At 55.1% G+C, this 17,645-nt stretch overlaps 1 protein-coding gene and 1 long non-coding RNA gene across 4 annotated transcripts; one reads left to right on the top strand and one right to left on the bottom strand.

The window, feature by feature from the left end:
• Positions 1-693: 693 nt before the first annotated feature.
• Positions 694-4,926, bottom strand: LOC123478098 (uncharacterized). The gene is made up of 3 exons (XR_006653228.2): positions 4,869-4,926; positions 3,289-3,517; positions 694-1,754 (listed from the first exon to the last, which is right to left on the bottom strand). It is a non-coding gene; the product is annotated as an uncharacterized lncRNA (long non-coding RNA).
• SLC25A45 (solute carrier family 25 member 45) lies at positions 4,491-12,180 on the top strand. Of its 3 annotated transcripts, none has more exons than XM_024574462.4 (6): positions 4,500-4,942; positions 5,997-6,040; positions 6,233-6,304; positions 6,610-6,795; positions 9,003-9,261; positions 9,382-12,180. In XM_024574462.4, the coding sequence occupies exons 1-6, from the start codon at positions 4,906-4,908 to the stop codon at positions 9,648-9,650; spliced, it is 867 nt and encodes a 288-aa protein (XP_024430230.2). In that variant the 5' UTR covers positions 4,500-4,905; the 3' UTR covers positions 9,651-12,180. The 3 variants fall into 3 exon arrangements, with proteins under 3 accessions (XP_024430233.2, XP_024430230.2, XP_045039492.2); XM_045183557.3 differs by lacking the exon at positions 4,500-4,942 and adding an exon at positions 5,541-5,609; XM_024574465.4 differs by lacking the exon at positions 6,610-6,795 and having other exon boundaries at positions 4,491-4,942.
• Positions 12,181-17,645: the final 5,465 nt, after the last annotated feature.

The raw sequence follows: 17,645 nt of genomic DNA on the forward strand, positions 1-17,645 counted from the left end.
ACCAGTTCGATCCCCAGTCAGGGGCACATGCCTAGGTTGTGGGTTCAGTCACTGGTCAGGGAATGTACAGGAGGCAACCAACCCATGTTTCTCTAAGATAAAAATAATAGCCTTCCTCCCTCCCTCCTTTCTTTTCTTTCTTTCTTTCTTTCTTTCTTTCTTTTTTTTCTTATTTTGTTAGTGGATTTAAACAACCATTTTCTCAGGACCATGGATTCCGTGTGTCAGGCGTTTGGACAGGACATGGCAGGGACGGTTTGTCTCTTCTCCATCATGTCCGGGGCCTCAGCTGGGAAGATTTGAAGGCTGGGTGACCTAAGAGCTGGGAGCCAGAACCACCTGACGGCTTGTTCACCTCCATGCCTGGCAGCTGGGTTGGGATGGCTTGAAGACAAGGACAGCGGACCAGAGAACCTACACAATCTTCCGTGCGGCTTGGCTCCCTCACAGCCGCGCACAGCCGCCTCAGGGTTCTTACACTCCTTGCGTGGCAACTCAGGACTCCCAGCAAAAGGGTCTCGGTGCTCTTTTATTTTTAAAAAAGCCTTTTTAAAATTTGAAGTATAAGGCACCTCCATAGACAGGTATGACTCTGAAATAGTACATGGCACCTCCCCTCATGTAACCCGACTTTCTTTCTTGACATCTATCTCTATATCATCTATGTTTATATACAACTCATTACCCCTTTTTAATATCTGCAGAGTATTCCATTTTATGGGTGTTTTTAAAATGATTAATTCAACACTTTTCCTGGTTCACTTCAGTTTTGTCAGTATTTTTCTATGTGCCTGGCATAACTTGCTTCATGGGCTCGGGTATATGAACAAGCCCGTTTCTCTTTCTGCTAGTCAGTCAGGCCCCTTGGTGGTCAGCGCTGCATCAGACGCCATCACACAGACCGACCACAGCGGTCTCTGTGGTCTCACCCTGAACACGTAAGACCTGCCCTATAAGAAACGTTAGGGGTCTTTCAGGCTGGACTGAAAAGGCCTTAGGCAGTAACTGGAAGCTATATGAATAAATAAAAACACCAATAAAGGCAAATTAAAAAAATTAAATAAAAATAATAAATTGTATTACTTATTTGTTTTTAGGGAGAAAGAGAGAGAGGAAGAGAGGGAGGGAGAGAGGGAGAGAAACATCGATGCGGAAGAGATACATCAATCAGTTGCCTCTCGCACACCCCCAACCTGGGACCCAGTCCGCAACCCAGGCATGTGTCCTGACCGGGGATCAAACCAGTGACCTTTTGGTTTGCAGGTCGGCGCTCAATCCACTGAGCCACATCAGCCAAGGCTAAAATTTATTTTTAAAAACCAAAAACCTACACAGACAACAGGATTGCCTTAAAAAATATAAACTGCCCCAAGCCGGGAGGAAGGGTCCTTAATGCCTGAGCATCTACTGTGTGCTAGGCCCTTTCCCGTGTTTCCTCCGGTCGCCCTCATGGACCTGGGAGAGGAAACAAGAACAGAGCTGCCACCTGCGGAGCACGTGCAATGTGCCAGACCCCCGAAGTGCTTTCATCCTGACGGCCCCCTGGGGGAGTTTATGCCTCCATTTCATGATGACAGAGCAGGATCAAAAGGGCTAACTAGCAGAGCTGAGGTCGGGCGTTGGTGCAGTGGTGGTGAGTAGGCTGGAGCCCGGGTCGAGCGAGGAGGGGCAGAGACTCCAGCAGGCATTCCAGGCAGTGGGAGCAGCAGGCGATCCAACGACAGCAGGTGAGGCTGGGAAGGCGAGGCGGCACCCTGAGGGTAAATGCCAGGGTGAGAGGCATGTGGCGGTTCTGCAGGCTGTGAGGGTGTTTCGGAGGCCGCGGGCTAGAGAGTGACGAGACTAGAGCTCTGCTCTGCCGGGCGGAGGGCTAACCTGGCAGAACTTGTGGGGGACTGGAGAAGAGCAAGCCAGGCCTGGGGCTGCCCTTCCACCCGCTCTGGGGAGTGCTAACTGGCCTCCCGTGAACCACAGTGGTACAGCGGGGTTCGGGAAGAGAGTGGGGCCCATTCTGAAGCAAGGGGGCAGTGCACAGGCCTACGGAGGCCTTAGAGTCAGCAATCAGCTGGGCTGGTCCCCTACTTTTGCAAACATGAAGGACTCTGAGGCCCACCGAAGGGAATGCCCAACGTCACTCAGGAGAGAAGGAGGAGGGTTCTGGGGGTGGCCCAAGGAGCCCTGCGCAGCCCAGGAGGAGGGGTCAGAAGTGAAACCCTGCTTTCTAGAGCCTGTCTCCCCACGACAAAGTAGTGGGTTGGGTGGGATCTGCTTAGGCAGAGGGGGAGAGGGGCAAGCGGGACTGGTTCTCCGGCCTCTCAGGGAATCTACGAGCTGCAACGGGCTCTGCAGAGGCAGGTTGGGTAGTGTTGGGTCTTTCCATTCTTTGGGGCCCTTTGGAGGTGCGGGGAGAGAACTGGAGCCCCAGGGCCAGCACAGGGCTGTCCGCTGATGCTGCCCCCTGACTTGTCCACTTATTTCTTCTTCTCTAAAGAAAGTTTATTGATTTTTAGAGAGGAAGGGAGAGAGGAAAAAAACCCATTGATTTGTTGTTCCACTTATTTATGCGTCCATTGGTTGATTCCTTTTATTTATTTATTTAATATTTTATTTATTTTTTAGAGAGAGGGGAAGGGAAGGAGAAAGACGGAGAGAAACATCAATCAGCTGCTTCTTGCACGCCCCCTATTGGGGACCTGGCCCACAACTTAGTCCCATGCCCTGACTAAATGGAACTTCTGGCTCACAGGCCAGCAAGCAATCCACTGAGCCAAACCAGCCAGGGCCATTGGTTGATTCTTATACAGGCCCTGACTGGCCAGGGATGGAACTGAAACCTCGGTGTATGGGGACAACGCTCTAACCAGCTAAGCTACCTTGCCAGGGCTCACTCATTCTTTCAGTGAATAATGATTGATGTCTGCCCTGCGCCACACACCGTTCTAAGCCTTCATGATAACATCAGTGGGCTAAACAGCCAGAGCTCTCTGCCCAGCCAGACAAGTTAATTACATGATGCTCCGGAAGGTGGTGAATGAGATGGAGGGAGCAAAAGGTAGAGCCAGGCCTCTGGCCAGGCCGCTCAGAGCATCGTCCCACTACGCCAGGGCTGCAGGTCTGATCCCCAGTCGGGGCACATACAAGAATCACCCAGTGAATACATCAATGAGTGGAACAACAAATCGATGTTTCTCTCTCTAAAAAAAAAAAAAATCAATACATGAAAATTAAAGACAAAATAAAAGGTAGAGCCAGGAATTGGTGCCAGGAGTGCTGCCAGGTGGGGCTCACCTTGTGGATGGCCTGGAGCCCAAGCTAGAGGAGGCCAGCAGGAAGAGGAGGGAACAGCCAGGGTGAAGGCCTGGAGGCAGGAGCCCGTTTGAAGAGGAGGAGGCCAGGGTAGCTGGAGCAAAGCCAGCAAGGGGTGGCCAGAGATGTCATCAGAGAAGATGAAGTGGCACTGTGAGGACTCCTAGCGCCCGGGAAAAACGCGTTGCTTCCACCTCTGAGCAGGATGGAGCTGTTGCAGGGTGGGGAGTGGAAGAGAGACCTGGTCTGACTTAGTTAACTGCATCACTCCGGCTGCTAAGTGCAGAACATGCTGGAAGAAGGGAAGGGTGGAGGCAGGGGGACCAGTCAGGGGCAGGAATCCATGTGGAGGGGATGGTGGCTTTGGGTCAGAGCCATAGTCATGGGGTAGGTGGTGGATTCACCTCTGTATTGAAGGCAATATTTTTTTTAAAGATTTCATTTATTTATTTTTTAGAGAGAGGAGAAGGGAGAGAGAGAGGGAGAGAAACATCAATGTGCGAGAGATATTGTTTGGTTGTCTCTCGCACGCCTCCTACTGGAGACCTGGCCCACAACCCAGGCAGGTACCCTGACTGGGAATCAAACCAGCAACCCTCTGGTTCACAGGCTGGCACTCCATCCACTGAGCCACACCAGCCAGGGCTTAAACGCAATAGTAATGCCATTTCTTCCTGGAATGGTGGTGAGGTGTGAGGGTAAGGGAGGGGTCAGGACCTCTCTAAGCTTGGTGCCCACATGTGGGCTTCACAGACTTCTACAGGCAGTGGTTCCTGAGCCCAGATCTCTGAGCCCTCTGGGCCAGACCCTCCCCGGCCCTTCTTCCCTCTCGTCCTCCAGCTCCCTGCCCTGTCAGTTTGGGTTGTAGTTGTCCAAAAAGAAGTGGGCAGTCAAAGCCTGATCACCCCAAAGTGGAGAGGCATACCACCCTTTATACGGTCAGAGCCTCCATCTTTCCTGGGGAAGAGGCTCTGTGGAGAAGAGGCCAGAGGAGGCTGTTTAGACTCTTGTGGGGGCAGAGTAAGCAATCTGGGGGAAGGCCTGCCTCCCACCCTGCCAGCTTCCTGGTTCCCCAGTGCCCAGGAAGACCTCCCTCTGGGCCTTCCCCTGGCCGCCATGCTCCAGCTCCCCAGCCCCCTACCTGCCTGGGGACTGGCAGGCCGCCTGGCGTGTGGTGGTGACGTGGGGCTAATGGGAGTGCGGGCTGGGCTGGGCAGGCAGGGCCTTGGCCCTCAGCAGACCCTCTGAAGCTGTGCTGACTGAAGCAGCCTGGGGGCACCCAGCCAGGGGCCTGGGCCTGGCTGCCAGTCCTGGTCCTACTTCAAGGGCAGTGTTGGCTAACAGGGCTGGCAGGTCACCATGGGTGGTCATCCCTGCCCCGTGAGATTTCACACTGCATAGCCCCTCCGGTCCATCAGGGCTACCCAAGCTGGCTTGCTCCCCTCTCCTGGTGCCCAAGGTCTGGGCACTGGGCCACTGCTCACCCTCCACCCAGGGTTAAACATTAGTGGGAGGTTATCAGTCCAGGTTTGGGGAGGGAAAGGGTAGAGTTACACTTTTACCAGCGGCTCCTCAGACACCGATCCCCCTGGCTGGACAATGCCTGTGGAGGAGTTTGTGGCCGGCTGGATCTCTGGTGAGACATTTTTTTCCTTCTGTCACATCTTCCCCAATGGTGGGTCACTTCCTGGGGAAGGTAGGGGACGTAGGGGGAGCTGAGACCAAAGTCCTGGTTCCCCTGGAGTGGCCAAAGCCAGCCGTCCCAGAGCATCCTGGGAGTGGTCTGAGGGGAGAGCACAGAAAGGCAGAGGTGGCAGAGTGCCCCTGCTGTGTCCCAAGGCCATCCCAAGGCCGTGCTGCCTGACACCTGCCGAGAGGGGGAGCCCAGGTGAGCGCTCTCCCTGAGGCACCCACAGCACCTGCACCTTGAACCCTGCTCTCCAAACCTGCCTTGTGGGGCTCAGAAAGTTCACCTTTGACCTCACCTGCCGTCCTGCGGTCCCCCTTGGGCCTCTGCCCTACCTGACAATGAACTGATGCCCGGGTCCTAAGGTCTGCTGTGCTCTGGGCCCAGCTCAGCTTCTGGGTGACATTTCTCTTAGGAGAAAGGGAGGGACATTTTGACCCTACCTCCTGGGGATTCGACCTCTCCCAAAGTTCCAGGACCAGCCTCTGCTACAGAGGGCAAGACCAGGAAGTGGGGAGATGGCTGGGGCTGGGCCCTCCTTCCCTGGTGTCAGCTGACGGGGGCAGAGCGCCGGAGGGCAGGGCCTGGACTGGACCAAGGCCCGAACTGGACAGAGGTTGTGAGCTGGAGGAAGGAAGGGAGGAAGGAAGGGAGGGAGGAAGGGAGGGAGGAAGGGGTAAAAGTGTCAGACAGGCAGGAGCTGTGGAGACTCCTCCGGAGGCCTTGGCTAAAGAAGCCAGGCAGAGCCCGTGGGGGGGGGGTCCCAGTGAGGACGCCGCATGTCTGTGGGTGGCCTCTCCCATCTGCATGTGTGTCCTCCAGGCAAGATTGGGGCTCCCAGTGCCTGGCATGGAGGAGGGCCCAAGGGGGCCAGCGGAGTGTCTCTGGGCCTGGTAGCAGGCCCTGTCCTCTCTCCTGCCTCAGCCCCTCTCCCCTCCGCACAGACGGCCCCCCTCAGACTGGTGTGAGGGTCCTCACTCACAGCACCTTCTTGTCACCGCAGGAGCTCTAGGCTTGGTCCTGGGACACCCCTTTGACACTGTAAAGGTGAGTCTTGAGGAGGCACCCACAGAGTGAAAGGTGTCCCCTGAACCAAACGTCAGGACGCCTGGGGAGCAGGGCTTGGCTGCCAGAGGCCCTGCCTGCCTCCCCTGCCCTGCCAGCACCCTGCTCAAAGGGACAGAGGCGGGAGCCAGGCTGGAGCCTGGCCGCCTGCCCACCTGTTCCATCCCTGTCCAGGTGCGGCTGCAGACTCAGACCGCCTACCAAGGCATCATGGACTGCGTAGTCAAGACTTACCGCCATGAGTCGGTGGGTGGCCTGCTTCTGCGGGTTTTGGGGTGGGAGGCATCTTAGCAGTAGGTGCCAGCTCCCTCCTCCCCAGGCGGGGCTCCGCCCTTGGAAGGGAGAAGACCCAAGTCTGAGGCCACCGGGGGGGCTGGGCGGTAGCTTAGTGCCCCAAGGGTGGTACTGAGGCCGCCCCAGCCTCCGCGGCCTCTGCCCCTGGCCAGGGCTCAGAGTGGTTTCCAGCTAGAGGAAGCCTGGTCAGGGTTGCAAGGGGCAACCGGGAGGCCCCCACGTGCCCCACCCACTCCAGTGCCGCCCTGTCCCTGCAGATCCTGGGCTTCTTCAAGGGGATGAGCTTCCCCCTCGCCAGCATAGCTGTGGTCAACTCGGTCCTGTTTGGGGTCTACAGCAACGCTCTGCTGGTGCTCACAGCCACCTCCCACCAGGAGCGGCGGGTCCAGCCTCCCAGCTACACGGACGTCTTCATAGCTGGCTGCACGGGGGGGTTCCTGCAGGTCAGGGCGGCGTTGGAGGGTGTGTGTGCACACGCGTGTGCACATGGACGTAGTGACGGTCGGTTCGTTCCTTCCCCTCCCAGGGCCCTGTGGTGACCCACAGCTGCCGATGGCTTTCCCCGTTGACACGTGAGGGGCTGTTGGGAAATGGGCAGCTCCTGCTGCTCCCAACCACCTGGCCTGGCTGAGGGTGGCGAAAGGTCATAGAGAATAGAGAGAGCTCAGGGTGGGGTTGGGTGGGCTGAGGGAGACAGTACCAAGAGGACACCATGGAGAAGCAGCTGACGGCCCGTGCTGGCGTGGACAGGGCTTGCCCCCCTCCGGAGGGGTGTGCCAACCTCAGGGCTGTGGGAAGACCTCTCTGAGGTGACTTTCACCCTGGACAACTGACAGCCGCACAGAGCTCTGCGCCCAGTCCTGACATGGTGCTGGTGCGCCCCAGGCCCTGCCCTGCTCAGTGCCTGTGCCCGCCGCACCCGGTGGCTGCGATCCGTGGGCCGCCCGGGGCCCCAGTCTGCAGGTCTCGCTGGGAGAGTCCAGGGCTTTAATCATTAATTAACTCTGGTCATTCGGTTTTGGTCTTTGTTCTCAGCGCTTAAGTACCTGGACTTTTGGGGGGTTGGGTGGAGGGAAGAGGGGCCTCCAGGAACCCAGGGGAACCCCAGCTGAATGGGAGGCCTGAGCATAGAGGCCATGCCCCAAACCCCAGCCAGGCGCCTCAGGTCACCCTCTCTTTGACACCTGCCCTGATGCTCTTGACAGATTCATGGGCCAGAGGGCAAGGACAGGGGACAGAGGCAGCTGGCTCACTGAAGTAATTAATAATTCAGGAGGCTCAAAAGGTCCTGGTTTTTCTTTTGCCCCTTCTTGTGCAGGGTGCAAGCCCCAAGACCTGGCACCCCCCCTCCTGAAACGAGGAGTCCTGGGGCCCCAGGCTGGGCCACCTGGTGTGGGCCCAGCCAGGCCCAGCCCTCCAGCCTCCTCTCCAGCCCTTTGGGAAGTAGAAGAGATAACAGTACTGCCAGTTGGGACAGGGTGGGGACTGGGTACTTGGACCAACTGGAGCCCAGGTTTGCTGTCAGGCCTATGACTTCAATCTTGGGGCAAAAGCTGCGTTTTAGTGTGGACGTGGGAGGGAGAGGTGGGAAGGGACTCTCTGGTTAGCACAGGGCACGGACTGACAAAAACTTGCTTTCTGCTGGCTAAGGCTGACCCCGTCAAATAGAGCAGCAGTGTCTGCTGTCCCCACTGCTCCCGTGGGTGTGGGATGGGGAGGGGATGGCCCCTAGCCAGCCCCCTCCAGCCACCCTAACTTTGGCCCTGCCATTTCCTCAGCCCCTCGGAGCCCAGGGCCCCATCTCACAGGACCCAAGTCTGAGGCCACCGAGGGCTGGGTGGTAGCTTAGTGCCCCAAGGGTGTGGTACTGAGGCTGCCCCAGCCTCCGCGGCCTCCGCCTCTGGCCGGGGCTCAGAGTGGTCCCCAGTTCACCACCCTCCTTGCAGGGGAAAAAGCCAGCAAACTTCACCTGCCGCCCTCTAACTGGGGCTGCCAGAGCCGGCCACCAGCTCCTCTGCCATCAGCCATGTCCAGGGCTAGGGGACTGGGACCCTGAACCTTCCACAAACACACACACAAAACACATGAGACCCTGGACGCTCCGCTAACCTCAGCTGTGAGCTCAGTTCTCACCCCAACAGCAGAGCCTGACCTAGCTGGTTCCTGACCCATACCTCAGCCCCTCCCCACAGCCTCCCTCCACGTGCCCCCAGCACCCACCCTCAGTCCCAATTCTACCCAAATCTGCATCCCACCTGCCTCAGCCAGGTGATGAGTTCTAGGACCTGCAGATCTCACCCTGTCACTGCATTCTGTGGGGACACTAGTGGTTGGCGGTTTGTGAGGGGCAGGAAGGGCTGGCCTGGTGCTTGCCCACCTGGGGGGCCTCTGAGAGGTGTCCTGCAGGACTTGGGGAAGGGAGACTCTGTAAGCTGGGAGGGGCCATGCCACTCGCCCATGAGTGACCTGATGCTAAGGAGGTGGCCCTGGCCCGTCCCCAGTTTCGAGTGTGAGAAGCTAAGAGCTGGCAGCAGGAGCGCAAGGTCTGCTGGGAGGATGCTGCCCTCTCCGCCCACTGCCCCCCTTGTTAAGAGAAGCTGTCCCGGCCCAGAACCCCCCACCCAGGGCCCTCACACTTCCTTCCCTACAGGCTTACTGCTTGGCCCCTTTTGACCTCATCAAAGTTCGGCTACAAAACCAGACAGAGCCGAGGGCACAGCCCGGGAGCTGCCCACCCCGATACCGGGGGCCCATGCACTGTGCGGCCTCCATTTTCCAGGAGGAGGGGCCCCGGGGGCTGTTCCGGGGAGCCTGGGCTCTGACGCTGAGGGACACCCCCACAGTGGGAATCTACTTCGTCACCTATGAATGGCTCTGTCGCCAATTCACGCCAGATGGCCAGAACCCCAGTAAGTGAAGTAGTGTGAGAGGCTGGGGCCAGAGAGGAGTGGGGTGGGGAGCTGGGGGAGACAGGGGCAGGGGAAGGATGTTCCTCAGTCTGACCCTGGCCTGGGCTCCCTCTACCCCAGGCTCAGCCACAGTGCTGGTGGCCGGGGGCTTTGCAGGCATCGCCTCTTGGGTGATAGCCACCCCCTTGGACGTGATCAAGTCCCGGATGCAGATGGATGGTCTGAAGCAGAGGGAGTACCAGGGGATGCTGGACTGCATGGTGGCCAGTGCCCGGCAGGAAGGGCTGGGGGTCTTCTTCCGGGGGCTGACCATCAACAGTGCCCGCGCCTTTCCTGTCAATGCCGTCACCTTCCTCAGCTACGAGTACCTCCTCCACTTGTGGGGATGAGCCTGGCCGGGCACTGCCAGCAGCTAGTTCCCCAGTGGGACTGACCACCACCCAGCTGCCCAGATTGAAGGCCAAGTTGAAAGCACCAGGTTGAGATTTTAATGTAAGAAGCTCAACCTTCCTTGTCAAGGCGCCTCCCAGTCCAGAAGATGCAGATGCTGATGGAGAGACAACACGGAAGGCCCTGCCCAGAATCCAAGGCTGGCCTCAACCTCCAGGAGCTCTTGCCTTGATTCCTTTGTAAACCAAGTAACCAGTGGTGCTGGTGACATTCTGGCCCCCATCCTGTGACTTTACCCCTTCAAGAGCTCAGCCTCCGCTCTGCTGCCTGCACGCTAATGATCCCCTGTGTTCCAGGGGCAGCGTCTGCCTCCACCTCACCTCACCTCCCTTCAGACCTCTCCCTGTCTGATCCGAGAGTGGCCTTTACCTCTCCTGGCCTTCGGAGTCCTTCAGTGACTCTAGTCACACTCAGGGGAAGGCCCAAACTCCACCCCCTCCCGATGGGGCACTGGGGCACCTCCCTGCCCACTAGCTATCCTGCTTGTGGAGAACAAGTTGTGCCCCTCCTCACCTCAGCCTGGGAGGCTCAGTCCCGCCACCCCTTGGGCTGGGCCCCCCCAGACCCTAGCTGAGCAGTCCCCTCCACCCTGCCCCTGCCTGACTCTGGGATCTGCAGATCCCTGCTCACCTCGGTTGTAGCCCTTACCTGTGTTGCGGCGCTTGGTTGACCTCTCAGCTTCCTCATTAAACTGAGAGCTCCTGGAAGTCGGTGGTCGCACATTTGCTCATTTCCCAGCTCAGAGCCCGGTGCTCGCAGCGGCCCGGCAAATGCCTGTTGAAGGAAGCGGCGTTGCATTCCCCGCCTCTCACCTGACTCCAGCCACCCCACCTCCTTCCTTAGTCCTGTCCCTTCCCCCACCAATGCCCCAACCCTTCACTGAGAGGTTTGCCTACCCTGGGGTCACTCCCAGTGAAGGGGTGCCAGAAGTCAGGGGTATCTGCCCAGCCTGCTCCCATGCATGGCCCATATTTACTTATCTCAATTGCAAAGTGGGCATTAAAAACTGGCTGGTGTGGCTCAGTGGCTCAATCAAAGGGTCACCGGTTCAATTCCCAGACAGGGCACATGCCTGGGTTGTGGGCCAGGTCCCCAATAGGGGGCACATGAGAGGAAACCACACATTGATGTTCCTCTCCCTCTCTTTCTCCCTCCCTTCCCCTTTGTCTAAAATAAATAAATAAAATCTTTAACCCCCCCCCCAAAACTGGCTAAGAGGGTTCATTTAATTGGCAATAAAGCTGAGCAGAGTTTGTACCCACTAAGTGTCCTGACCTAGCCTGAGACCAGCCTGGTGACCTGCATGCCCAGAATCCCCGCCATCCCTGGCACTCCCTGTGAGACCAGCCACAGCATTCTAATTGCTGTTGATGGAGGAGGCAGCCTCTGCTCGGACAGTGTGCGGCCCACCCCAGGTTATACAGCTGAGCGCACAGCTTGCCCGGTTGCATCTGAGCCCCCAACTCCCAGCCTCAGCCCTGACCTGCGCCCCTCGAGCTGTCCTTCACCAGATCAAGGGCCACAGGCTGCAGGCAGCACCCCATTTAGTTCTCCCTCTTCCCATTGTAGCGTTGTGGCCACAGGGCACGTGGCCGCGGAGCCTGGCTGTGTGTGCCAGCCCCCCTGGCAGCTCGGTGGGGCCCTGCGCCTGGGGTCTTGCTGGAGGAAAGTGTGATGCGGGCACATTGCCCGTCACTTGCTTTCAAGGAACTCCCTCCGTGGCTGAAATGGTGACCGGGAAGGACTGCTGAGGATGCAGGAGGTGCCCCACCAGCCTGGAATCTGGGTGACTGCTGCTTTCTGATGTCTCTTTGCTGCGACAGTTCGGCCCTCACCCTGACTCACAGAGTGGCCTGTGGAACAGCGCTGTCAGCACCTCCTGGCGCTGGTTAGCAAGGAGTCCCAGACACCACTGGGGCTGAGCGAATCAGACTGTCTGAGGCCAGGGCCCAGCAACATGTGTTGTGTGATGCGGAACTGTCCTGTGACCTACGCACGCAGCGGTGTTCTGGCTGCTCCTAACAGCAGAATGTGCTGCCGTCTCAAGTAAGGACGTTCTGGGTCTGGTGGAAGTGACTGCACTCAGCGCCAGCGGCCTGCCCTCCTCCCTAGGCTAGGGAAGCCTGCTCCCGGGACGGAAAACAGGGTCTGCCGGAGCCAGTCACTGTCCTTTCTGTGCCTGTTTCCTCTGAGATCGCTTTTGACAGGTCAGCCCGTGTGCCCCAGTGACCATCCAGCACCCCCGCAGTGCCAGAAATTTTGGGCTGGACACAACAGTCCTTGGAACACCTCGGGGCAGTCTGTGGCTGGAAGGGAGCCAAGCGCTTGCATGTGAAAGAGGAGGTGGCTCTTACAGCCTGCGCAAGAGGGGACAGGGGTCAGGGTGGTTCTCTGAAGTTTGCCATCTCTCACCCATTACCGTTAGCAAGGGAATAAAATATGAAATCCTTTTTTGGTTTTTAAATTAAATCCCTTTCGGAGTATTTAATTTAATTTCACCCATAAGCCTGCCTTTGCACTGTCTGGGCACACGCTTCTGTTTTCTCTCTCAGGTCCTCTCAGGACAGCGTGCTGGCTGGAGCTCCCCTGCTCCCAGCTCTCATTAGAACCAGAGAGTGTGGCGGGCCTCACAGTCCCCCCACTAGCCCGGCTGCAGGATGGTGCTGCAGTGAGGGGTGAGGGGAGGGTTAAGCATGGCGTGAGCAGTGAGAAAGCCGTCACTGTTTCGGAGGCTGGAGGCCCCAGGATGCCCCAGGGCAATAGATTGGAAAGGAGGCTGGAAAGACAAACAAAGGCAGGAAATGACTGACCTGAGCAGTTTACTGATGGTTTTTTCAGAGAGAGAGAGAAACATCCATGTGAGAGAGAAAGGTCAATCTTGGACAATGCTCCACTTGAGCCCCCTGGCCAGGGCATGGCTAAAGATATTTTCGAGATTTTATTTATTTATAGAGAGAGGGGAAGGAAGGGAGAGAGAGGAAGAGAAACATCAGTGTGTGGTTGCCTCTCATGTGCCTCCTACTGGGGACCTGGCCTGCAACCCAGGCACGTGCCCTGACTTGGAATCAAACCTGTGACCCTTTCGTTCACTAGCTGGTGCTCAATCAACTGAACCACACCAGCCAGGGCTGAAGATATTTTTAAAAGCTAGATGTTTTTAAATCAGAAGTCTCTCACAATATGCGTGTTAAATTCCTGCAGGAATGAACAGATGTCATTAGAGGTCATCGCTGTTCTGAGACCTGTTTAGACAGGAGGAATCTCGGAGAACTAGGGAACAGCCAATGAGCTGCTCTGAGGTTGAAAGCTGGTGTCTGAGGGTCACACGTTAAAGGGCTTCGAACCGGGCAAACACGCTCAGTTGTTCCTCATCAGACTTGCATTGTCCGGCATCATATGTACCTGTTTTTACAGCTGCGGTCACAGTAGGAGAAATTACAGGAGACTAACCTATGTGTGTAGTGACATTAAGGTTGCTGGTATAGGGGGGAATGACAGACTGGGGTGACCCTGGCATAGATCACTACTGCCAGACTCACTGAACAGCTGAGTTTAGTTTCATTAAGAGAAGTCACTCTTAATTGGCGCCTCCAGCCTGACCACTGTCCTGAGCTGCAGGCTCACACTGCCGACTCTGGTCACAGGGCCTCGAGCATCCTGAAGGCACCTGCCCAGGTGTCTCAAAGAGGCTTTCCCTCTCCCCTCCTCTTGCTTCAAAGGAGTCTCCAATTCCTGTGAACCAGCTCCCAGAGTTTCCTGGGACCCACTCCCTTCTTTCCAGTACTAATGCAGGCATATCTCAGAGACATTGCGGCCTCGGTTCCAGGCCACTGCAATGCAGTGACTATCGCAACAAAGAGAGTCACTTGAGCATTTTGGTTTCCCAGTGCATACAAACGTTCGGTTTATGTGATACTGCGGTCTACTGTGTGCAACAATAGCCTATGCCTAAAAACAACAATGCACGTGATTAATTAAAAATACCCGCTTGCCTGGCTGGTGTGGCTCAGTGGACTGAGCGCCGGCCTGCAAACCAAAGAGTTGCCAGTTTGATTCCCAGTCGGGGCACATGCCTGGGTTGTGGGCCAGGTCCCCAGTAGGGGGCACATGAGAGGCAACCACCCATTGATGTTTCTCTCCCTCTCTTTCTCCTTTCCTTTCTCTGAAAATAAATAAATAAAAGTAAAATCTTAAAAAAAAAAAAAGCTTCTTGCTAAAAAATACTGGCCATCATCTGAGCCTTCAGCAAGCCATAATCGTTTTGCTGGTGGAGGGCCTCACCTTTGATTTGTAAACAGTGTGATGTCTGCGAAGTACAGTAAAGTGAGATGTGCCTGTACGACAACCCTGGCCCCGTCCTGAATGTGGACAAATGACTCTTCCAAATGCAGTTCTGATCACGTTACCGTGCTCCTCTTGTGCCCCTCCATGGCTTCCCATTACACTGAGGAATCAGGGCAAGCTCCTTCTGCAGCCTCCAAGGCCCTGGGACTTTCACCTTCTCGTGGTCCCTTAAGCATACAAGCTTCCCTCCCACCACAGGACACTTGCACCTGCTGTCCGCCCTGCCTGTGTCCCGCTCATCTTTCAGCTCTCAGCTCAGTTTCACTTCCTCAGTGAAACTTTCTGCAGCACCCGTCTTCTAGCTCAGGTTCCTTTGGCTTAGATGCACCTGGGAGGCTTGTTAAACTACAGATTGCTGAGCCCCACCTGAGTCTCAGATTCAGAAGGTTTGGGGAGGGTCTGAGCACTAGCGTTTCACTAAGGTCCCGGGTGCTGCAGGGCACAGTTTGAGACCCACTGGCTTGGGCTTTCACGTCCTTCCCCCTTGTGGTCTGTAATTATATGCTTTCATTTGTGTGGCTCTTTGGTTATAATCGTCTCTCCTCTAAACTATGGGCTCCATGAAGCAGAGAACTTGACTCTTTTTGCTCACCATCAATCAAACTCTAGCTGGCATACTGAGGTGCTCAATAAAGTTTTGAACAAGTGAATGAATGAATAAATGAAAACTGGTCTTCCCGACTTCCCCTCTGTCAGGCTGGTGCTCTAGACTTTATGTAGAGCCCTCCTATCAACAAGCAACTAGACTCCAGATCCAATACAACAGATGTAATTTAAGAACCATTTCTAACTTTGCAAATAGTAAGGGAACTCCCTAAGGACTCCTTCAAAACAAGAAAGTGAGTGTAACCAGGCTGTTTCTAAAACGTCCCTTGGAGCAAATTCTAACACTATGACCTTGAAGATTAAAGAACACGTGGAACAGTAGACTAGATAGACCTTGAGTCCCAGCTGAACCCAAGTCTCGTACATTGTCAAGATCCTGGAAGGGGTTACATCTTTAGTAAAAACATAGACCGGAAAACCTCCTCCTACCAGTAAATCTGCCTCTCTCCCTGTGGTGGAAAAAAATTAAGAGTAAGATCAACTCCCCCGTGAACGAAGAACCAACCACATATATGCCTGTTCACCATACCAGCCTTCAGGTCTGGACACATTCCTCCCAGGAATTAACTTATCATGGTGTTAGCGCCCCCTCGTGCCTGGTAGGAGTAACTACATTTTTTTCTAACGGAGAGCACCCTAAATCAGGATCTTCAGGTTTTCCGGAGATTAAGAGCAACCAATTAAAAAAAAAAAAAAAAATCCCACAACAAAAATCACCAGACCTACCTGGAAAAATTCCACTATTAACTAAAGCATCAGCAGAAACAAAGCAACAGATTTAGCTCCCCCCCCACGCCTTTCAGATATCAGATTGATCAGATCCAGAATGTAAAATAACCACGCAAAAATATTTAAATACAGAAAGGAATCAAAAGACAAGAAACAAGACAGTATAAAAATTATTATATATATATTTGAAAAACCCCCAAAAGTTGTCACAGCTGAAGAGCAATGGAAGGTAGATGAGAAGAAACTATTCGTACAATGCAGAGATGCAGGAAGACCGGCCTGTCTTCCTGCCGGTGGGCTCCCCGCATCCGGTCCGTCATCTTCTCCAGACTGAGGACGACGGTGCCACCTGCCACATGCGCAGGGGTTAGAGTAGTGCCTGGCAAGTAGGAAAGACTGAGCAGACCAGTTGGTTGGATCCTCAGACTGACTGCTGCTAGTCACGGGCTACTTCTCTCTAGTTCATATGCGTCTAGAAACCGGGACAGTATCTCACTCAGTGTTGCTGCCTGGAGCCTTGTATGCCTTCTGAACATAGAGGGTGTTCACTACGTGCTTGTACACGCTTGTAAAGAAACGGTAATAATGTACATACATTTTTGGGGCCACCTCTTACTTTGCATGTGGCAATACCTGCAAAATTTGGTGGGACTGCCTGACCTTGATTTTAAAAAAAGAACCGATCTGTTGGGAATAGTCCTCTGATTCCTCTCGCCCCATCACACCTTATACCTACCCAGGAGGAAGCCCCACCCACTCAGTAGATTCCTAACTTGGTTTCCTGGTTCCCACTTTTGCTCCCCACCCCCCATGTTTTTCACACAGCAACAAAAATTAGACTTTTTAAAACATAAAATCTATCTTGTTCCTCCTTTGTCTATATCTCCCACCACCCCCAAAATAACTTCCTGTCTCACTTAGAATGAAATGTAAATGCTGTCTGCCTAAAGGCCCCCGCCCACCTCTCCTCCCCACTCCTCTCCTGGAGCCTCTCTCACTTTCAGCCACAGGGACGTCCTTCTGCTTCTCAAGCCTGTTGTTTGTGACCTTAGACATCTGCACCTACCGTTTCCTTGGCAGAGGACATTCCTTTGGAAGAGTGTTTCCTTCTTAACTTTCACAACCTAGCGCAAACGTCATTTCCCTGCCTCCTTTCTCACAGGCGCCCCCTGTGGCGTAATTTTTATTTTCACCAGCCCTTATCAGTACCTGAAGTCACTGAGGCTATTTTTACAACTGTGTGTCTTTAGCTCCCTCTCTACTAGACGGTACCGGATCCTGTCTGTCTCGTTCAGCACTAGCTTAGGGTCCTAGAACAGGGCCTGCCCCACAAGCGAGACATTCAGTAAACCCTACTTGAATGAGCCACCAAAGTCACCCGCACATAGGCAAAGTGTGCTATGTGATAACAATGCGAGGAAGGGAGACATTACTTGTGGAGGGGTGGCAGGGGAGGGGGAACTCTGGGAAGAAGTCAGCAATAAAACTTGATTCTGCTCTAACAGGAACGTGACACCCGAGACAGAGAGCTCATCTGTCCCCTCTCTGTTACTTTGGTCAGGCCTTTAGAGATTATACAATTTTGGTTTCCACATTTAAGAAGAGACGTCAGAACCGGGATGATTTCAGAAAAAGGACGATTTAAATGACTGCAGGTTAGGAAAAACAATCTGTGAGGAAAGCCTAAATGATTTGGGATCTTAGGCTAGAAAAGGCAGGTCAGCTGGTGGCTTCAGAGCTCTTAAAAGTGAGTCGTCCTCATTGTCCAGCTGCCGGACGTGAAGGTGGTCAGTTAGGGCAAGTCACACAGCCTTTATTCCCTTACTGTGCAAGCAAGAGGCAGAGAGCCACCACCTCCCCAGGGTTCCATTTTCCCCAGTGGACCAGCACCGGTGAGGGTCAGATGGCAGGCAGACCAGGGACTGTCTCAGTCTCACAAACCCCCTGAATAAAAGCCTCCTACCTCGTGATGGGCCGTGGACCAGGGAAGGGAGAGCGGGAAGGGCTAGGAATAAAGGGCACTGTGTCAACGCAGAGAGAGCTGAGAGAGTGCAGAGAGAGCGTCTCAGCAGGGGCACCTAGGAAGTGCTTGTGAGGCGGCCCCTGGAAGGAGGTGCCTGGGCTCTGGATGCAGGTAGCCACTGGGCTGCCGCAGGTGGTCTGAGTCCTTGCCGGCAACACCCTCCACGAAACTGCACGCTCGGGCTTGTGGCTGCCTGCGGTTGGCCTGAACACGCAGGATTTTGGCTTAGAGC

Source organism: Desmodus rotundus, chromosome 5, assembly GCF_022682495.2.
Source record: "Desmodus rotundus isolate HL8 chromosome 5, HLdesRot8A.1, whole genome shotgun sequence".
Lineage (NCBI taxonomy): Eukaryota > Metazoa > Chordata > Mammalia > Chiroptera > Phyllostomidae > Desmodus > Desmodus rotundus.